This window comes from Gallus gallus, chromosome 1 (assembly GCF_016699485.2).
Source record: "Gallus gallus isolate bGalGal1 chromosome 1, bGalGal1.mat.broiler.GRCg7b, whole genome shotgun sequence".
Taxonomy (NCBI): Eukaryota; Metazoa; Chordata; class Aves; order Galliformes; family Phasianidae; genus Gallus; species Gallus gallus.
In genome coordinates, this window is record NC_052532.1 from 33,832,693 (window position 1) to 33,855,513 (window position 22,821).

General features: G+C 46.5%; 1 protein-coding gene across 6 annotated transcripts in view; it reads left to right on the forward strand.

Annotated features, from left to right (window-relative positions):
- Positions 1 to 22,821, forward strand: part of RASSF3 (Ras association domain family member 3) — a 101,099-nt gene that overhangs the window by 39,843 nt on the left and 38,435 nt on the right. For 2 of the 6 annotated variants that reach the window (XM_046938132.1, NM_001007851.2), the window contains exon 1: positions 10,501 to 10,728. The exons of the other annotated variants lie outside the window; for them this stretch is intronic. Coding sequence is in view for 1 of the 2 variants with exons in the window: in NM_001007851.2 (NP_001007852.1) it covers positions 10,600 to 10,728 (129 nt within the window). In the remaining variant the exon portion in view is untranslated. Of the gene's footprint in view, positions 1 to 10,500; positions 10,729 to 22,821 lie in introns of those variants that run through there. 6 annotated transcript variants of the gene reach the window in all.

Genomic DNA, 22,821 nt, shown 5'->3' on the forward strand with positions numbered 1-22,821 from the left:
GTTTCCTTCCTCTGATTATAACTTATGTGCTGTGGTAGGACGCAGGGGTAAACAGCCAGTCAGCATGGAGCTCCATGCCTGCCTCTTTATGGCACCGTGCACAGCACCGCTCCGTTTCAAGCTGGCTTTCAAGTGGAGAGTGCAGCATATGCTCTGTGCCGAGCGCTGGAATCAGAGGCTGCAAACGGCGCGGGATGGACACATCTGCTGCACCTCCGCTGCCTCCTCCCCCAGCTCTGCCTTGAATATAAGGCAGGGGGTTGGACTTGATGATCCCCAGAGGTCCCTTCCAACCGCTGCGATTCTGGGATTTGGAAGGGGTTTCTATAATACGGGTCACTCTGCAGAGGTGGTGCTGAGCTCCCACACGCTCCCCAGCAAAGCCCTGGTTCATGTGTATCACCCGCAGCCTCCTCGCTCCTGACAGTGGTGTGTCCGTAATGCTCGTGTCACAAACCTCTGACCATGCTGGAAGAAAAAGGATGGGATAACGGTTACAAGTTTGCTTCTGAGTTCATCTCCTTCACCACTGAGATTTTACGTCGCTTTCCAGGAGCTCAGAGCTTACAGCTCTCTACATCCTTGAAAAATCAATCTGTGGCCATGACCTCCACGTTTGGACATGGCTGCGGTGGGAAAATACCAACCACTGGTTCTGTAGGATCGCTCCAGAATTTGTCACAGCCCGCAGCTGGCATCATTTCACGTTGAAAGCACTGCAGCGTAAATCCTGTTTTTACGTGTCCGTCCTCCGTTCCTCTCCGTCCAAATGATAACAGCATCGAAATCTGGGAGCCTCCCTTTTCAAATCACAGTGAGGAACAGTTATCTGCAATTCGTGAATGAGAAATTTGTTTCGTAAGAATCATATGGTTCTTTTCTGATGTTGGAAAGCAAGTTTAACAATATAAACGATCGCAATGACCGTAACATTCAATTAATTAGTTTGCTTTGAAAGCTAAGTAACCAGTAGCTGCAGCACAGACTCTGAGCCAGCCGTGACTATGCTGAAGACAGGCAGTGACCCCTGGCCTCCAACCAGGGGGAGCACAGCAGCTCCGGTCCCCATTTCTCAGCACTGTCCCCCCCGAGGGCAGGCTGTGTCCCCACACACACGTCCCTGCGGACACCAGATGTGATGGCTGCGGGCAGCGCTCCCGGGAGAGGTGTCCCACTGCCACCTCGGGGTGGTTTCTGGAGCTAATGACCTCTGAGTACATCTGGTTTGTGTTGAAGGGAATGCATAGATTCACTGTAAAAGAGGGCCCAGCAATGAACTGAGGCGTAAAACAGACTGTCAAAGCACCCAATTCTGGGACAGAATGGGGAAGCTGAATTATTTGATAGTGTAGGTACAGCTCCTATAAATTCTGTGTCATCTTACGCATGCTGTATATAAAATGCTATCTATTAACTAGACAGAGGTGTATCAAATGCCAGATTTATGGCTTCCTTTGTGACCTTGGTGCTGACCTGTGTCCAACCAGTGCTGGAGACCAGAGGAGCAGTGAGGACCTGGGCCAGGTCTGGCACACGGGGCTGTGGGGCCATGGGCAATCATGAAGGAGGCATTGCCTAGCTGAGGAGCACTGTTCTTTGAGGCCAAAATATTAGTGTTTTACTTTTTACAGTGTCATTGTTTTCTGTTAATGGAAAAGATAACAGCAAGCAACCCCACGTATCCCACATCAGCACAGGGCCCAGGCCCTGACCTCTTCACCCACAGCCCAACCAGACGCGGCAGCAGGCAAACGCATAAAGCACTTCTTTCCCTTGGGCTGGGAAGCTGCTCCTGCAAATGCAGTTTCTTTCTTCTGATCATATATATATATTTTTCTCTCCCTGCAAGTGCTGCTGCTCCATCTTATGACACGTGGGGAGAGGAGAGCAGGAGCTGCGCAAAGCCTCTCCACAGTGCACAGGCCGGGCTTCTTGGGGTGTAGGACGCCCACTTCCCCCACCCCCTTCCTTCGCACTGTGTATGAAGACAGGAGGCTGACTTTACATCGGGTGAATTATGGATTCAAGATGCCGAGTACATCATTCCACAGTTGTGAAAGAAAAAACGAAGCACCGTATTTTCCTTTTTTCTAGTCTGCAGCATGTTCTCAGCCCTGATGCATATGCTTTCTTTAGCTGCCCTTTCATCTTCTGCACTTTTCCCTCAGGTTTCCTTCAAACATTTTTCAGTATTTTTTTTTCTCTACACCTTCCTTCAAAATTGGAAACATACCTCCCATCTTCCCTGGGCATGTGCTCTTTTTGCACCTGGAAATCCATCTAAACCTCTGTTCTGAAAATTTCAGAAATTCTGGGTAGAAAAGCATGATTCTTAGTTCAAAGTGCTACCTTTGTTTGTTCGTCTGTTTTCTACTTTGGCCAATTTGCGTCTCTGTCTAATCTGTTTTCTTCAGGCCCCTGCCCTCCTGTCCCCTGCACTGGGGGAGGAGGAGCATGACAGCAGAGGTGAGAACTGGGAAGCTCGTAGGCTGGTGAATCACAGAATCACAGAATGTGATTGGTTTGGAAGAGACCTCAAAGATGGTGAAGTTCCAACCCGCCCACCACAGGCAGGGCCACCAACCTCCACATTTAGTACTAGACCAGGCTGCCCAGGGCCCCATCCAACCTGGCCTTGAACACCTCCAGGGATAGGGCATCAATGGGACATAGACCGAAAGTGAAAGGCAAGATTCAGCTACATTTTTCAAAGTCAGTCACACTGAAAATGTGAAAAATGCTAATTGTGTGCATCATTGCAGAAGTAAGGGGGAAAAAACCTTTAATTTCTTTGCAGTAGCAGCTTTTCTACTAGGAAGTCCTCAGCTTGGAGGGGCAGTTTCTAGAGGGTTTCTACTATCTGTTGCAATCAAGTTTGCTACTAAAAGAGCAAAATGACATCTCTTAGAGGATGACAGGAAAACTTCTTTGTCTAGGAAATGAGAATGTGGACTTGATTCCCTGATCAGAAGGCCCCTTCCCCCACGGATTTACCCATTAGAGGACAGATGCTTGGAATCAGATTGCAGCTACAGCGTATTAGGGCTCACATTTTCGTGGTATTCACAAGCATGCTGAGCTTCCACAGTTGTGGTTTCTATACTTAAAACAGAAGTTCCTAGTTAATTTTACTACCCCAAGTACTTTTACATACTGTTAGCAATTAGGATGAAAATTCAAAATTGGGGAATGTCTGTTTTCTGTACACTTTATTACAGAATGTTTCCTCAGGATTATATTTTCTCATACAGCAGCTCTACTGCTTACTCTGGCAAGGCAGGGGTGCTTACGGGGAATTAGATGGCAGCACTCCCATGCCTCCAAGCTTCCTTTATGCCAGCCTTTACTTACACTTGCATTTGACTGCTCACACCAGTGGGATTCTGCCAGTGAGGCTGAATTCTTCACCTCTTTACTGAGCTGGGGCTATTGGACTATATCTAATGCTGCCAGACTTTTGACCTGACACTGTTGGGGTTGGCTATTGTGTGAGCTAGAAGGGCCATTGCCACAGGGAACAGATTGCCAGATGCAGTAACATGGCTGTCAGCTGTGAGCTGTCACTGGTACTGGCACATCTCCTGCTCTGTCTGTGCCACAGAAATATGGCCTAGGGAAGGGAAGGGAAGGGAAGGGAAGGGAAGGGAAGGGAAGGGAAGGGAAGGGAAGGGAAGGGAAGGGAAGGGAAGGGAAGGGAAGGGAAGGGAAGGGAAGGGAAGGGAAGGGAAGGGAAGGGAAGGGAAGGGAAGGGAAGGGAAGGGAAGGGAAGGGAAGGGAAGGGAAGGGAAGGGAAGGGAAGGGAAGGGAAGGGAAGGGAAGGGAAGGGAAGGGAAGGGAAGGGAAAGTAGGGACAGTCACTCCCTTATATTTGCACAGTTCTTTGAAACTTTCTGAGTAAACATATGACAGACATATGAAATACATTTTCATCATCTGTGGTGTAAAATTTACCTTTTTACATCTGTGACAAGAAAGTATCTGTATAAGCATGCATTTTGTAGTCAGCAAAGAGGAAGAAAGGAAAATTGCTAGCAAATGTGTCTGTTCCAGAAAGTAGTTCTGCCTAATAGGAATGTGAGTATCCTGGAAAAAAAGTGCACGCAGGCATGGCCAAGAATTGCATTATGAGCTCCATCCAAACCCACTCATAGGCATTGTGAGCCTTTCCATTGGTGCTAGTGGGTTTGGGACAAGTGTGAGCTGTGTGAAGCTTGGTGCTCCTGGCACATGGTGAGGTCAAACCCCATGGCAGTGTCCTCAAACAGCAGAAAAGCCCCTTGGTGAGGGCCGTACTCATAGTATTGTATCAAACAACTCCATGCCATCCCACTCAGCTGCGTCAATGACAGTCAGTCTCTTTGAGATGAAGGTTTCCCAGAATATTCAAGGAACATTCAAGGAACTCTAACCGAGACCAGGATCTAGTGTGTGAATTCACGAGCAAGGAAGAGATTCCACAGGCCACCTTTAGCTTCCAGGTATCCTCTTCATTTTGAGGACTTTGGATGAAATAGTTGCACTAAGGGGACTTATGAGTCAGGTGGAATTATGAATTTGAGGAGCTAGGAAAGGACTCCTGGTAGCACTGCCTCAAGCTGTATCTGTCACAGCAAGTACATGGCCCCATCCCATTTCTTCACGAAGCAGGGTGGGGAGGCTGCAGAACTGGCTCCTGCTTGTTTTCAGCCTGCACTCATACGCTTGCGTGGCTGGAGTGCCCTTGTCTGAATTAGCAAGTCACCAAGGATGAATCAAAGCGTAATTGTCAGTGCTGCCAGTGGCACTAAGCAGACCTGAGCTATTAATTCGAGACAAATGGGAGAAATGAGTAAACAGAAAGTTTACTGGTCTATGGCAACTATGGGCCCGAGTGGATGTTCTGTGTCAGTTTTATTTCAACTTTATTGCTTCGCTTTGATCATTTGAAATTACCACTGTTCTCAGCTGGAATGTAGAAAAACTAAAAACACATGATTTCTGAACTAATTATTTTGATTTTAAGGGGATATTCTGTTACAGACTGTTTTTCTTCTGCAAGTTGCCTTTGTATCATTTTTTTGCTACACAGATCATAATTTACATAATGAACATCATGGAATAATTATGTTTTGCTGTAAAAATGTTACAAATAAGCCAAATCCAAAGTGTTGGTAGGTAGGAACTCTTTTTGATTTCAGTCCTATGCAGATTTGAAGCTTTAGTATGTCCCGCAGGGACTAATCATGGGTAAAGCTATGTGTATGGTCGAGGCTTTACAGGATCAGAGTCAGCACTTGCCAAGATGTGTGAAAGCAGAAAACGAGGGAGAGAGAGAACCTCAGGGCTTCAGAGCAACCGAAAGGGTTCCTTCTGCAGCCAGAGGCAAGGGGCATCTCGCAACTTCATGGTGGTTGTAATTATGAATACTGCTAGGGTCATTACTGGAATTCTTCTTGCAAAACACTGGTGAAAGTAGGAAAGGAGACAATCTGCAGACTCCTGCCTTAGCACTGCGGCTGCGCCCAGCCTGGCTGCGAGACCTGCCAAGCTATCAGCGTTCTGGCTGACACCGAGGTCACACATTAGTACTTTACAGCCTAATAGGTTCTGAAAATATTTGAAATCGTGGCATATTCTTAATTCCCCATTATCCTTCTGGCCAAGGAAAACCATGTGAGTTGCTCTCGAGGTCTCCACGCTACTGTTTGTATTTTAATAGAAAAGCAGACAGAAATGTTACAGGACGCCCCAAGCCCAATCCTTATCTTGCTTTTAGCTTTCCTGATTCTTTGATACAGTGCTTTTTGAAACAGCCTAGCCAAAATGTGGAGAAAAGTCCAAGGCTTGTGTACAGAACAGTGCGTCTTGGGCACTGGCAGCCATAGCGGTGGAGTGAATGTTTGCTGAATTTCCCATTTTGTTGAGCTCTCCAAGTTTATGTGTCAGAGGGCCGAGGGGATGTTTTAGAAACATGTAAACACCATGCAATCGCTGATGGAGTTAATGTAAACGCTGTAGCATGTTTTATCTGTTGTCCTGTTGTTTAGTCTGGGGGAGAGGAGAAGGGGGGAATGATGAGAGACCTCAAATACCCAAAAGGTTGCTATAAAAACAGCAATGGACTGCTCTCTCTCCATTTTGTTAAGGTGTTAAGTGAGTACCTTTCTAACTCTAATAGGTAGCTAAAAAACTCTGGAACAGATGACCTGCAAGGAAGTTGCTACACTACCGTTTCTTGCTCTAAGAATGGGTTGGCTGAAGGTCTGCGGGGATGCTGTGCAGACCTCAGTTCTTCCTCAGAGGAGGGGATGGGTTTACTGAACTGCCCTCTGTAGTGCCCTTCAACCATATTTTCATCTGGAATTGTGATCTCTCCAATAAAGAGACATTTTAATGCAAATAGACAAACGAAACTGCAAGGCTTTCAGATGAAGTCCGCCTTTACGAAAATCAGTATCTATTATTATTTCAGCAACGGTGGCTGAGAGTCCAATCCTTATCAAATTAATAAAATTATCCACACCTGTTTTGCCATTCAGGCATCCTAGCTTTAATTTCCACTTTTCTGGAAGCTATACCCAATGTTTCATTTCTCTAAACTGACTCTCCAAAACCACAAAGTAATTTAAAGCTGAATTTTATCGTTGAATGTAATAGTGATTTTAAATATTGTTGCTCCCCTTAAGCAACAAATATCTGCATATCACACAAGTTAACCTTCTCTGTGATTGCTCTGTATTAATATCTCATTCATTAAAGTTGTTCTGGAACCCAGAGTGCCCATTACCATTTTTGCTTGACGTACTTGAGCCACCACATTCTAGTGGCTTGAATGGGCTGTAATTTAAAAACACTGTGAAATTCTATCTGTGTCATCAAGCTGTGTTAAATGAATTTTTAAAAATGTTATTCTTGTTTTCTTCATAGGTGCATCTATGGCAGTGCTTGCTACTTACTGTTCATTAAAATAAAGAAAAAAGCATCTTCATTTTCTTGCCAGTTGCCTGTGTGATCACGTGGTAGCTTCATTTCTCATTGAACTTCCAGCTTCCAGTTTCATTTCTCATTGAACGAATTCTTGGAATGAGTGATTGAAAGCCTCATAGTGCTTGTCTATGTTTTAAATCTCTCTCCTGTGTCATATTTCTTGGCTTTTAACTTCATTGCTTTTACCTAATGCTTCACTAATGCTCCTTAAGAACAAGTATGCTTTCAGAAACTTTATCGCTAAATTTATCTTGAGATATTGCCCTGTTTACATCATGCAGTGTTATTTTGCTCATTGACTACTTAAGAGGACTATCAGAGACGACTGAAGATAATCCAAGGCTGGTGATAGTCTGGAGGTTTCAGTGTAGCACCTAATGAACAAAGGGTGTTGGATGAATCATACCTAAGTAAGACAGATAAATTCATTTCAGAAGGTGGAACAGTACTTGTCTGGGGAGAGACCATAAAAATTTGGGCAGAGTTTGCCTGGGAACAGTAAACTCCATGTGGGAAGTGTAATCCATGCATCAGTGTGTTACTTTGCCCTTTGGAGTCCCATCAGTGGAACACGGAGCCCATTCCAATTCCCAGATAGAAAGCCTTGATGCTTAGCATCCACCTGGTCCATGCTGCAATACAGGACAGTAATCATGGAGAGGAGATGTCTGAAGAGGACTTACTTCTCCTTTTAAATGTTCTGGAAGTCTTAGTGGATATATGACATGGATTATCACAATGTAGGTGGTGTTTAGAGTTGACCAGACAGCAGTATCTCAAGTGACAGCACATCGATAGCTGTGCTATAAAAGGAAAATCTGTGCTTGTTGGTGCTACTGTAAATAAAACGTAGGCCTGATAAATTAGCAGATTTTACCTGAACTTCATAAAGCACAAATAGTGTAATGCAATCTGTAAGGTTACATATGTTGAGTCTTTTATTTCTGACTAGAATGTACTATACCGAAATGACTGATCTACAAGCTGAGATCACCTGGATTGCTTTAAAATTTGTTTTTAAAAATATACCTGTATATTAAGATAGGGAAACCAATTAATTTTTAAACATCAGTCTTGGAAAATATATAATAGGATTTGCATGTATTACTGCAAGCACCATGCAAATCAGAGTTAAAAGGTATCTCATCTGCTAAAAGGTACCTTCAGGTGAATTCTTTGGTTCAGTGCCACATCTGAAAAAAAAACAAAACCAACACTGTCAAAATGAGTAGGCTTAAAAACTGAGCTCTGCTTAAGAATGAGTTCTTACTGGAATATATATTACAAAGAACTTAGATGTACTTTCTCCATTAGTTTTTGTCGCAGCAGGAGAAAACTACATTGGAAATCTTTCATTGTCATCAATAGAAACGATGCTTCACGGACAGGTGAACATCATGCCTTGCTGTCATAAACTGGAGCCAGGACTTGCAACAGATCCGGCACAGATGGACGAAAGCTCCCCTGTGGCTGCTTGTTGCCTTCATGGTCTTCTTTGTGAGCTTGATGGTCCACCCACACGTGATCGGTTCTGAGGCTGCGGCTAAGCAAACAGGCTGTGTACATAATGCCTTTTGTTGCTGAGAGCTGGTCAAGTGTGCCAGTGGGTAACATTTAGAACACCTTTGTAGCTGGAGAACGAAAATCCCATTTAGCGGTGCACTCAAGTCTCTAAAAACCTTTACCTTGATCATGATCATAGCTAGGGGCATTACAGCCCAAAGTTCTGGAAGATGGGTTTGGACAGTCCAGCACATCTCTAGTAGGCCTTCTTTTTGGCATGGCTCTGGTCTTAGCAAGCCGTAAAACACAAAGATCATTTGTCTAAAGCAAGCATTTTAATACCTTTTAGTTGCATCCAAGTAACTTGGCATTTCACTTAAAACTTTCTTGAATACTGGGGAGCTTTCCAGTTCCAACAAGCAGGCTAAAGAACTGACACATTCACATCTACGCTGTTATACTCAATCGGTTGTTTTCAAAAACTATGCTGCCTTCTAATATGGCAGATGCCAAATTTTTAGGAAGACCTGGGAGAAGCCAAGCTGACAGCAAAGTGAGGAGATAGCACCTCTAGACTGAGTGACTGCTGTCAGTGCTCAACCTGAGTTTTTTGGCCGACAAGGGGGTGACTTTATTGATATACAGGGTGGTGCAGGAAGAGCACCAAGCTGATTCCATCCCCATTGGAGCACGGGCACAGGATGAGCTGCATGCACACAGATGGTGAGAAATCATAGCCTCATTAAGGCTGGAGAAGACCACCAAGACCATCCTGTCCAACCACCAACCCACCCCCTCCATGCCCACTAACCACGTCCCTCAGTGCCACATCTCCACCTTCCTTGAAGACCTCCAGGGACAGTGACTCCACCGCCTCCCTGGGCAGTCTGTGCCACTGCATCACCACTCCTTCTGAGAAGCTTCTGACGAGATTGTGAAGGACAAGCGAGACGGGGACACAGAGGAGAGAAAGGAGACATCAGCAATGGGAACCCAGGCACATCCATGGCTGAGCGTGAAGACTACAATGCACTGATCAGAGCATGGCTTGGTACACACACAGCTTCACATCCACTTAAACTAATTCAAGGCCATGCTGCTGCTGCTGGAGATGCCTCCTGCCCTCACTCCCACCCCCTGCCCTGGCTGCAGGCCCTGCTCCGGGCTCACTTTCCCCTCAGGATCAGTGGCATAAGGTCAGCATCGCGGGGCCGAGGCCCTCCAGGAAAGGCAGGTCTATTTTTTGGGCAGCTGTGCGGGCCGAGGAAGCCGTGCCTTAAAGCCAATATCCTGTCACTGACAGCGACCAGCTCTAGATAAATTAATGGAAGAGATGAGAAAACCCGAAGCAGGTAATTACGGAGCGAGCCGGCCTTCAGGCATTGTCTGCCACTTCCCCCGTCGGTGGCTGAGCGTGATTTATGCCCTGCATCATCCCAGAACGGCTGTTTTCTGAGCACGTTTTCCAGCCGCGGCTGTGGCGGTCCGCGCCCTCCCCGCTCCATCCCATCCCCGCGCCCTCACGGCGCCGCTCCCGTGGCGGCCCGGGGCGATGGATTCCTCGCGCTTATCTCTGCGGGCCCACGGCGGGGCGAGGCGGAGCTGCAGTAGCGGCCAGCTGCGAAGTTTAAATTCAAGTTCTCCTAGAACAAACCGAGAAACGCTCGCAGCTGTTCCGCCGGTGGTTACTTTTTAATGCGTTATTAGGGTAAAGTCCCCCGGCGAGACGCCCCCTCGGTCACCTCTTCGCTGAGAGGCCCAGGGGCGGGCGGCGCCCAGCCGGAGCTCCGAGGGCGGCCCGGCGACCTGCGGCCCACGCCCGGCCTTTCATCTCCGGCCGCGCTGCTCCCAGCCCGTCCCGGCGGCCGTCAGCGGAGCTCCTCGGGGCCGGGCGGGGAAGCAGGAGGTATCGGCCGAGCCCGGCGCGGCGCTGCCCCGCGGAAACTTGTGCGGCAGGAAGGGAGGGCGGGAGCCAGGGAGCGGCTCCTCCTCCTTCTCCTCCTCCTCCCGCGCCCCGGGCCCGGCGGCGCTGGGAGAGGAGCGGCCGCGGCGGGGCCCCATGCGGCGGCCGGGAGTGCGCTCTCCGCCGCCGGGCCCCTCCCGTACCAGCAGCAGCGCTAGGAGCCGCCGATGACCTGGACCAGCAGCATGAGCAGCGGCTACAGCAGTCTGGAGGAGGAGGACTCCGAGGAGTACTTCTTCACCGCCCGCACCTCCTTCTTCAGGAGGCCGCCGGGCAAGACCCGCGCCGCCCCGCAAGTAAGTGCCGAGCGCCGGCTCGGGGCCCGACCCGGCCCTCCACGTGCCCGCCGCTCTCGGAAGGGTCCTCTCGACCCCGCGGGGCCGGCCGTGCCCTCAGCGCTCCCCCACCAGCTCCGGGGTCCCGCGGGCGGCGGGCTGCAGCCTCTGAAATCCCTCCTGAAGGGCTGAGTGGGAGTGCTGGGGATGGGGGTTAAACAGCGCGTGTGCCCAGTAGTGAGTAACCGGCGGGGCTCTGCGCGTCGTGGCGGCGCTGAGTGCGGTGCGTGGCAGCCTGGCTGCCGCCCGGGCGGCGGGGAAGGGCCCTCTGCCGCGGCGGAGTGGTTTAAGTGCTCGGCGGAGATCGGCTGTAAGAGGACTTTGAAGTGAAGAGCTGATTAAAAACAGTAAAAACCCGAAGCCTTCGTTAGTCAGCGCTGAAACGTCCACCTCTCAGGAGGATCTACGGGCAAGAAGTGCTGGAGCGCAAGGGCAGCCAAGCAGAACTCCCTTCGGGAGAGCAGAACACCCAGGTTCCTGTCAGCGCAGCACTGGGGCAAACGCTGTGCTCCTTTAGCTGAAGCAGCCCGGCCCCTCTCGTTTGTCTTTTCTGAAGCGCAACGTTTCTTTCTAAGCATGGCTTTATCCCTGGAAGCTGATGAGTCAGTTTTCCATATGCTGGCTCCCCTTCCCTTGCTCTCACAGTGTTTGTACAACTCCTGCTGTGTTTTCCCTGCTGTGTGGAGACTCAGCTAGGAACTTGGCTGAGCCTGGTGCCCTCTGATCAACCTGTGGGGCTTATCGAGAGTCGTGGTTGCCCACAGCCCTTCCCCTAGGTTATGTTGTGTTGCAGAAGCCAACCTTGGTTTCTATTTCTCCAAGGTTCCACAACTTATTCCCCATTCGTGACTTACTTAAAATGTAAGCCCTGTAACCACCCCTCAGGAAACTCCTGCTCCCGTTTGAGGAAGTGCATGGAGTTTTCTTGAGCTTTGGTTTCCTTCACGGAGTTTGGCAGGGTGCCTGGGCACACCCTCTGCCTACACCTGAGCCTGGGTGCCTTGTGCAGATATCCTGGGACCAGCATTTCACCATGGCGTTGCTGCCTCCCCAGGGTGCTTCTTGCTGTTCCTTTCCTGAGAGGTCATCTCTTTCTCATCCATTTTGAGTTCCAGCTTCCTGTGAATTCCAGTGACGAGGAGTTTTCAAGCTGGCAGGTTCTGCTGAGTGTCCTTGAACTTCATCTGCTGCCTTGCTTGACTGGAGTCGGCTACCACCTGGCCCATACAGAGCAGAGAATGGCTTGGCTTAGAAGGGACCCTAAAATCTACCCTGTTCCAAGCCCCTGCCACAGGCATGGACATCCCCTATTTTACCAAGTTGCTGAAAGCCCCACCCAACCTGGCCTTGTACACCTCTAGGGTTGGAGCATTCACATCTCCTCTGGGCAGCCTATACCAGAGCCTCGCTGCCCCCTGAGTAAAGGATTTTTCATCATCCCTAGACCAACTTTTTCAGTTTAAAGCCATTACCCCATGTCCTATTGCTACACGCCCTTGTAAAAAGTTTCTGTCTGTCTTATAACCCCCCTGTAAGTAGTGAAAGGCTGCGTTAAGGTCACCCTCCCTGCAGAAGAAGATTGCAGTGTCACAGCACTGTGTGAACAGATACCTTACTGGTGCCAAACTGTGGGTGGTTGCTGTTTAATGGGATGTGAGAGGCCCCAGGTCTTGATTCAGGTCCTAAAAACATGCTTGTTTCTTTGCTTTGTAATGCTGCTGCATGAGTTGTCTTAGCAAGTACTGGTTAAGTAAGTGGTGGATTATGCAAACATGTAAATCACTGTGTGTGATGTTAATGTTCTCAATCGAGGGGTGAAGGAAAAAAACAAAAATTTGATATTCTGGTCTGGTAGCGTTTCCCCAAAGAGTACTGTGGTGAGATGCTGCAGGGTGTGTGTTTAAGAACATACTGGGTAGCATGGAACAAATTCGTCTGTATTGCTGACTCTGCAGCGTCAGAAACACTCGGCTAAATGTTTCTAGTCATAAAGTTATTGCACTGTGCCTAATGAGTTAGAGAGGAAAGAAAAAAGTCCCCAAACAATGCTGAATGTAGATTTCAACAGTCATGTGGCCAGTAAGAGTGAGTTTCCCCTTCCAGCAATAACAATCATAATAAGACTCTTTGTATGTATGAGGATGTTACTTTTGGTTTGTATTTGAGGTTTAGTCAAAAAATGCATACTATGTCCCCTTGAGCAAAGAGGAAAGAGGGGAGCTATTAGTTATTGTTTCTCTGTCTTTCTCAACTGCACAGATGCTATGTTTTGCAGGGTAGTCTTTTATTCTTGCTGAAGACAAAGTGGCAGCAGTTACTTTTATCCTTCTGTCTTACCTCCTTCTTTCTCCCCTTCTCACAGTGAAAAGATTGGTTACAACTTAGAGCTCCCAGTGTGCTGTGCCTGCAGAAGTACCCGGTGGTAGCTCTTGGACTTGTTCTGCATAGACTTCCAAAGAAAAGAAGGAAAAACGGAAATTAAGTAGCTCTGTGAAATGTTGCCTTCCATTTAATGGAGAGGAATGGTCTTAGGTATCTCAATTCCTACGGCTGAGACAGGCTAAGTGGATCGATACCAATTCTGATGTAAGAGCTCTGTAATAGCGTCTTTGGGCTTGGCCAAATCTTCTGCAGGATGTTGAAAGATTTGTCTCCTCTTCTCTACCACTTTTAAAAACCTGAAGCATTGAAATCGTTATGGAGTGTTGCAGGCAGTGGGGTGCTTTGGGGCTGAGGTGTTCCAGTCTTGCTGAGTTTTACTGTGTAGGCAGCACAGTGGGCTACCAACCCTCTTTTTTTTGCAGGAGAAGGGAGGGTTAGCAATCCAGCATTTGTAGCTTCATTCAGTGAATGATGTAGAGTAGAAGCTGGAAGATCTCAAACCTGAATGCAATGTCTGTGTCACACAAATAGGAGCGACTTTTTTTGACCGGATTAAACTGAACGCGGCCCTTTTTTTTGTGCTCACAGTGACTCATTTACTAAATGAAAAAGGAGGAACTGTAAATATTTTTGTCGTGCCAGTGTGACTGCTCATGTGAGGTGAAGTTACCCATGCGCAAAGGCTTTAGCAAGATCAGACCCGTGCTTCTGTATGATCAAGCCTTTGGAAATCGTCCACTCCCTCCAGAGAAAATACCAAAAGAAGATGTTTTGCAAACTTTTGAAAGCTGACCCCATTCTCTCCCTATTTCATCCTGCCCACCCCCATCTTTTCAGGAAAAGTGAAAACAGTCCTGCCTGCTCCTGCACCGCCTGGCCATATGTCTGAGGGAAGTGCATCTTCCTGCCTGCGTTCCCGCACTTCCACAGGCCGCTTCCATACAGTCTCCCACTCCTAGCAGCGTTTATGTACAATCCCTCTCCTCCTTTCTCACACAGTTTTGGGGGTGGTGGCTTTTGAGCGCTGCCCTGGGTTAGTTCCCTGCCATGCCTCCCACTGGGTGGCTGCAGGTACTCAGGGAACCCCCCTGATGAGATATCTCTCTTACACAGGAAGCTGCTTCTGGGGAAGCACTGCTCCAGGAACAGGCAGTGCTGTGTAGGTTGTGGGCTCCTGGTTGTTAGGAGAGGGCAAATCTTGTGTTCAGCATCCAAATCCCGAGTGGTGTGAGCACAGAATGGCTGAATTCTGCTGGAAGTGCTGTGTAAAATATCGTGGAGGTACACAGTCTGACTTTTGAATGCTGCTGTTCCCTGCAAGAAGAAATGAAGAACTTTTGTTGTTTATGCTGTTTTTTACTATTTCACCCAGGGCTCTCTAGAAATGTTAGCAAGAAAAATGCCGTTGCTTCTTGTGGCGGTTTCCAGAAGCACACACCTTCCTGCTGCTCCTCAGTCCGTGCTGGCTGCCTTGTGCTCAGTGCTGCCCTTCCCCATTTGAGGTCCAATTCCTGCCTCTCTTCCCATTACTGCTCTCGGCCTTCACAGCTTCTGCACCTCCTGGGCATCCCGACCCCGCACTGTGTCAGGAGCCCAACTTCTTGGGGCTCAGCCTTTTGGGGTGCTACCCTTCCACAGCGTTGTTGTTTCCTCCCTCCCCTCTGCATTTCAGTGGGATGTGCAGGTGTGGTAATGAGAGTGGGAGAGGAAGTTAATATAAAGAAAGCTGGAAATGGAAGCCGGATGTTAAAGAGCAGAGGAGTCGTGCAGAGGAGAGGCAAAAGGCAGTGGGTGAAAGGCTCATCCCAGCGAGGTGACCGTCTTGCTCCGCTATCAGTGCAGAAGATTTGTGTTTTTGTTTTCAGTGGATGAGCTGGCATCCATGTGAAAAATTAAACAGGCTTCTGGGTACAGAAACCCTTCTTTATATCTGTTCCACGTGAGTTTGCACGGTGGCTTGTGGCATTTCAGTATGAAAAGAGACAAAAGCACTTCATCTTGGAAGAAAGCGGTTTCTTGGGGTACGGTGCTGTTTGTAACTGCTCAAGTGTAGTTAAGATGGTTTTGTGCTAACGATGTCCATTATTAAGAAGTTCCGTGTTGTTTGGTTGTTACGGCTCTTCCCGGGTTTCCTTTCCACAACATTCCCCAGAGAAAATGGCTCTCCTGACGACCAGAACAAATGAGGTTTCTAATTATAGGCTCCGTTTGGAGCCAAAGAGGTTAGATTTGTGTTTGACGTGTAGTCATGAAGCTTATTTAAAAAATACAACTAAAAATATCCAGTAATGTCTTATTCTTTTTTTTTTTTTTAAATCCATTTGACAGTTGGTGAATATTATGGGATAAACATTGTCACAGCTAGAGCACTTGAAAGTTAAGGCTTGAAGGAACCAGCAGCATAGAGGCTGTGCCTGTTTTAAGGCCGCATCAGAGTAAACCAGCAGTCCTTGTTTCACTCTCTTGTGCTTCATCCCACTCCTCCCTGAGCGCCCAACGCAGTGTTTGTGCCTAAGGAGCTCAGCAGAGCAGGGCTGTTCCCAGCAGAGCCCCGAGGCACTTACCAACCTCTGACAGCCTCTGGAGGTGAGAGGGGATTTGTGTGCTTTGTGCCAAGGAACACCTATTGCTGCATGTTGGTTTATCAGCACAGTTGGCTCATATAGTCATTAATTTATGTTTTGAGGACTTACCTAAAAACAGTATATATTTAGGTATGAAGTGGGGAACTACTAACGCACAAAAATTAAGAAGCAAGATGAGAGATGGGTTGCTGCTCTGTCCCAGGAGGAGTTACAGTCACTGAAACATCTCATGAGTTCAGCCATCTCAGTGACTACAGTTACATTCATACTGGCTGTCTACTCTTTCTTTTTTCCTTCAGTTTGTTATGTTCACACAGTATGAGGTATATCATGGGCAGTATTTCTCTGTTAACATAAGATTTTGGTTCACCGGCAGCGTGCTGCTGGCTCAGTTGTTGACATTCATTTGAATATCACCAGATAAACACTAGATTATTATGATTATTGTTTTTTGGTCAATTGTTTGGGAGGATAAGCCTTTGGTTCACCTGCTTGAGCTCTGGGGCACAGTAGCTCTGTATAGATGTTTTGAGATTTGAGTGCTGGTAATGAGTTTGGGATAAAACTGAGGCTTTGTTTGAGTGCAAAAGGGCAGAACTGCTGCAGTTTAAAGCTGCCAGATGTCAAAAACCATCGGGACCTGTATACCTTATGGATTGGAATGTTTGAATTGAGACTTGTGTAGATGTGTGAACAGAAGTGCAAGATGCAAGGAGTTCTGTTTAAGTTGAGGAGTCTGGTGAATACAGGAAAATGCGCTGCAGAGCAACTGAGCTCAGCATCATCTGTATACAGTAAGTAGATTTACAAAGCAACCAACCAACAGTTATTTGAAAGGAAGGAAAGAGGGGATCTGGTGTCCTGTTTTCATCATTTCTTATTTCAACTATAAACCTGTGACAAGAATATGAGAACGTATCAGAACACCGTTTTGGAAGAGGTTCTTGCTGACTAATATTTAGCCATGGCAAGAGGAAAAATAGGAAGATAAATGAAGTAAAAATCAATACTGCGTTTTGTCCCTTGTGTGAAATGCCAGGGGCAGCAGCGTTGGATTAACAGTTCTTAGTAAACCGATTAACAGAGGATTTTAAATGAAGCAATAGATCTGTAATGCAGCGCTTGCCGGTGACAATAACCTTGTGAAGGAAGCCAAGCAATGTAAGTGTCAGGAAGGGGATAAATCAGAGTGATGGATCTCTGTAGTTAAGCTCTCCTCTCTTACAGACAGGCAGCCGTCTCCGCTGACTTCAGCAGCATGTGCCTGTCAGGCCAGAGCTGTGCAGTGCGTGCTGCGCTCTTCCTCCCAGATAGATACAGTGGTGATTTGTGTGTATGGATGCATTTATCTGTACGTGCAGTATTCATTATTCGGTGTATTTATTGCAGCTTGTCATAGTTAGATGTATGCTTCAGATCAAAAGCAGCCTTCCAGTCAGCCACTGTGGATCTCCCAGTTGCTACTAGGGAAACTGAGAAATAAAGAAAAGATGGATCGGGATATTATTGCGTGGTTTTAAATTAGGGTTATGAAGATGGAGAAGGGTCTGGAGGGCAAGGTATATGAGGAGTGGCTGAGGTCCGTGGGTGTGCTCAGCACAGAGCAGAGGAGCTGAGGGGAGGCCTCATGGCGGCTGCAGCTCCTCACAGGGAGCGGAGGGCAGCGCTGAGCTCTGCTCTGTGTGACAGCGACAGGGCTGAGGGAACGGCATGGAGCTGTGTCAGGGGGGGGCAGCTGGGGGTGAGGGACGGGGGCTGCACCAGAGGGCGGTGGGCATGGAATGGGCTGCACAGGGCAGTGGGCACAACCCTGAGTGCTGGAGCTTAAAGGAGTGTTTGCACAGTGCTCTCAGATGTGAGGTTTGGTTTTGAATAATACTGTGTGGAGCTGGAGTTGGAGTCCGTGATCCATGTGGGTCCATGCTGAGGTTATTCTATGACTATGTATTATTTAATACTATAGATTCATAGAATACACACACAATATGTATATTTCATATTTCTGCTCTCAGAAAGTGGGATCATTCTGTACGTTTTGAGACCAACATTTGGGAAAGTCTTAAAACCAGTGCATCCCACAGACCTGAAGGGAACAGCCTGCTGTGACTGCAGCTAGCTCAGCAAGCCTTCATCCAGTGCAGTTTGAGCACTGCTGTACTGTCTTGGCTTTGTGTTTGTTTAGGTGCCTGTAATGAAGCACGCAGTCCTGTAGGCAGGTACGAATTGACTTGGGATGAGTAATTGTCCCTTTTGTTTTTTTTGGTGGCTTTTGTTTTTTGTTGTACTTGCTCTTTTGCAAGGCTGATGAAATACTGCAGTCAGTTCTGAGGAGAGCACTTCCTTTGTGGACATATATTTGGCTGTGTGAAGTAGCCTCGTGTGATTTATGTAGCAATTAAGATCATTTTCTAGTTACTAATCTGTGTGCGTGCTGGAGTGGAATTTGTGCTCCCTCACACAGAGGTATGTTTGCTGTGCTGGAAATAATAGTAAGGGCAGCAGTGGTGCCTTGGCCTGGTTGAGGGAGCCTCAGGTGGCAGTGCTGCTCACATGGGAGCACTTACCGTGTGCTGCTGCTGGCTTCTCAGTCTCGCTCTTCAGTTGGGAAATTCTGATGGTTCCATGTGAAGTAATTGTGGAAAATGGTGTCTGCATCTCTTTATGAAGTTACATGCAATAGTAGAGTAGAAAATCATTGGCTGTACGTGCAAGGGCAAATTACAAAGTAAGTTTATTGTCTGTAACCTTTTATAGTCATCCCTCTTGTCCCTAATTAGGATTGCGTTTCTTGTTTGCTGTCCTGTACTTTATCCCCAGGTGTGTTCAGGTATGTGGATGCACAGTGTAGCTATGCCATACGTTTCCCCCACAGTACAGTTGCTGTGCTTTATGTTTGTGGTATCCGATCCATGTCATCTTTTTAAAGCCAGATCACTAATAACAAAAACTGAAGATCAAATTCTGCTCTGGCTGAAGATAGTATTTGTTTAATAGCTAAGTAAATGTTTAATCTTATTTCCAAAGAAGCAGAGGTGGTCATGATTTGGCCTGTCCCTATTGGGACAGGTTGTATTGGTGAATAGTGCAGAAGTTATCTTAACGCTTCTATTGATGGGTTGTAACCTTTTTTGTAGAGCTTCCTCTCAGCCACTTCCTATGCGTAGTTGTGCCTCGGATCACGATAGCCTGCCAACTTGGGAGAGTTCAGTTTAGAAGTTTTATTTAGATCATGGTTTTTCTTGCTTGCTCTCTGCTGAAGAATTCTGCTCACCAGGAACAAAACATGCAGGTTTTGCTGTTTGGTCCACGGGTGGCTTGATTTAGTGTGTTCACTTACAGATATATCGGCTAAGAATTGGAAAACATCTTCATAGTTCATTTGAGAAGCATCTGGGGAAGCTGTGTAAACTCTAGCAACTGCACCAGGGGTTTCAGTGTGACCCACAGAGCTGATGTCTGCAGGAACTGGCGTATTCTTTGGCACTGCCAATGAACTGTAAAGATTAAAAATATGACTGCATGTTGTGTACTGGGAGAATGGACCTGCATTGTTCGTACTAGTGTCTGAAATGAAGAACTTCAATGTTCAGTGCCACCGAGATCAGGGCTAAGTCAGTGCAGCTTTTCTGTGTGTGTGTGACAGATGTAGTTTGCATTCAGTGTTATGATTTTTTAATAGGTTATTATTGGTGCGTGCGAAGATACTGTAGTGTAGGCATAGATAGGCGTCTTGTGTTACCCTTTGTGAAAGTTATTTTCATGCGTGGCTCTGGTTGGCTTGCTGATAGTAGCAAGATGTGCACATGGTGGGTAACCTGGGCTATGCCTGAAGAGCTCAGCAGTGTGTGCCACAGCCAGCTTCAGGAACTGGTCCCCTGGCTGCACAGGCATAGTCAGTCCCTTGTTCCATTCCTCTGCATGCGTTCTTACCTTAGAAATGCTCTCCCCACTCCCCAACAGAAGCATTAAAAAAAAAGTCTGTTCACATTTGTGCACGTGGGAGCGATGCCTTGTGTCCTGGACAGAAATGAACTGTTCAATCAAAAGTTGACACTTGGAGCAGTTGCTGCCTCGCGTGCCCATTCACAAAGGCTGGCATCAGAAGAATCCCAAACACACATGGGAGCATCAGTTGTGCAGGCGGCCTGGTATGAGCAGTAGTCAGACTGCCGTGTAATCTGCAGAAAAGTACTCTGCCTAATGAAGGAGGACTTAATATTTCATTATGTCATGATATTCCCAGCTTGCACAGAGCCTGATTTAGCAAAGCATCACTTGACAGTGTCTACATAAAATGTAGCCTTGTAACTCTAAAATACTTAAAAATGTAAGGCTTCGTGAGCTGATTTTGGTGTGAAATCTACTAGAAAGGAGTTTCTAGTTTTTTGTATCAGTTAGCAGGCTGGGTTAAAATAACCAAAATGCCTAACGGGATATTCAGGGGCCCTCAAATTCTTGAATTAGGAATACACCTTTTTTCCTTTCAAAGAACATGCAGTGTGGGATGATGACTAATGACAGGAGTCCTAATCAACTCTTTCTGTAATGAAAACCATTTAACTGCTGCTAGAGGGCCTGTTAAGTGGATCTCAGGACCTGAGCGGATGGGTTCACAGTAGCTGGAAAAGATATTTTCATGTAGTTGCGCCATTGCGGAGTTCAGTCTGGAATTCCTTTTTGTATTTGCCAACATGATTCAGTTATTTCCATGAGAAAGTGACTCGGTGATACCATTGAATTGCTTTAGCTATTTTTTGATCCTCCTAAGTGGTAGGAGAACTATGTATGCACATATGGTGGTCTGAGCTTCCTGACATGGCCACATACACCTCTGAAGTAGGTCGTCATGTTATTTTCAACTACATTTTTCTATCCTCATTGGATTAAGTGCATAAAGAAAGAGTTGCCTTCCCTAAGTTTATTTCTAAGGGCTCCATGACTGACAGTATATAAAAAAATATTCCTCCACATAATGCAGTGGTATTTTCTTTCATTCTTCAGGGTCCTGGCCATGTGATAGACTGTTTTCTTCTTTGGAGTACATATTACTTTCTCTTCTTTCAGTCTGAGACTTGCTTGCACTGCTGTGGTTTGTACCAGAACTGCTGACAAATGTGAATACCTTCTCTCAACATACCCATCTAAGCTGCAAAATATTGCTTTGGGGTCTGATTTGACCTTCGTGGGAACAAGTTTGTTTTCACTGAACTTGAAAAAAGGTATTAGTGTTCAGCTGACCATGTGATCCACTCTGCTGAACTTCTGTCGGGCCCTGATTTGTGTGGAAGGTATTTTACAGCGTTTTAAAGTGAATAACAAATAAAACACAAGTGACACAGAACCACCATGTTTTAATCAAAGTGGACTGAAGAATGTTTTCTGCGAGATTTTAAATTCTCTGCCACAGTTGCATTTTTTTTCCCCTGAAAAAGCTACATACACTGTGTATGTAAAGAAATAAAGAAATCCGGGGGGTGCCCTTACCACTACCTGTAGCCCATTATGTGCAGAGGGACTTCTCAAGGTGGATTTGGCTGCGAGATCTGAAGTTTTTTTGTCACCCTGGTTCCAAATCCTCCATCTTCTGTAAAATGAAGCAGACAGCTGATGTACTTAGCTCGGTGAGACTCTAAATTGTGGATTAGGCTGAGTGCTAATTAGCCAGCGCACAGAATAGACAGTTCTTCCACCTTAAGCTCTAATCACGGCATGCACAACGTTGTCCTTGCTAAACGTCAGATATTCAGGTGAAGAGAAAAACCAATGACACTTCATAGGTCAATGGATGTCAAATATGAAGTGGCTTGGATGCTCAGAGTGCATTGCATCAGGATTTCCTCTTTTGTCTATTAAATCATAGGGCGTTTGTCAGTGCCTTGACATTATGACCACCCACTTGTTATATAGGGAAAGTAACGCCTGGTTTACACCTTTCTCAAGTTGTGAATGAGAATGAAGGTGTCTGTTAAACAGTAACAGTACAGAAATGCCCAGCTGTCAGAAAATCAAGCAAGTTCTTGTGAAACATAGCAGGTGGTGCAAATGCAAATCAGTTTAACTTCTCTTTGATCATGGAATCACAAGGAGGTTCCTTGGGAGGCTAATCTAGTGCTTTGTCACCAGATGCTTGTGCTCACCTGTGCTCTTGAGCTGGATTTTCAGTGGCTGAAGCTCTTAGCAACAAACTGCTGTTTTGGCTTGCTCCAATCACTTGGTTTGTTCTTCAGCTGCCAGTGCTGAGTGTGCTAATGGCAGCAACAGGCACAAAAGCCTCTGTGGAGCAGTGTTGGATCTGCTGAGTTGAGTTCTAGGGTAAACTTCATTTTTCTTCCCATAATGGGCACCCTGGAAAGTGTCACTCCCCTTCAGCAGCTTCAGGGACTGTCCTGGCAAAGACCTTTAGCATGGTGATCATAGGAGGAGGAGTGTGAGCATTTCAGATACCCAAGTGTTCCATTGCTTCTCCAAAACAGAGGTGTTAAGATCTGCCTTAGTAGGAGTAGCGAAGGGTTTAAGTAAGTCACAAATGATTCCAATGGACCAGAAATTGCAAAATGCCTTTAAAATGTTTCTAAATGTCTTCTACTTATGGCAAGCATCTGCCTGGTCATGGAAATACATTTGAGTATAGTTAGGTATGATTAATAATATCACAAGTTATGTTGTTTCTTGGATGGAATTGGTGGGTTTGTCTAAGTTGGTAGCTGCTGTTGATTCAGTTGCGCGTTCACATGATAGGAAGCTTATCTCAAGATGTGGGAACATGATTGTTTATGCTGCACTTTAAGGTTGGTGTTATGTGAAGTGGAACATCAAAGCAGTTTCTGATTCTCTGAACTTTAAAACTCACAGCTGATTTAATTAAAAAAAAAAAAAAGCAGCATCTTTCTCCACCCACTAAAACAGACCCCAAGTGTTCTTCAAAGCATATTTAGTTTTAATAGCTTGGTGATTTCTTCCCTGAGGCGTTTCTGAAGTTCCAGTTACCACCGGAATATGAAGATGTAGCTTTGAGTTGTGAAGATAATAGACCATTAGAGAAGTAGGCGTTTGCCTCTTAAGATGACAAAATGGCATGTTCTGTAAA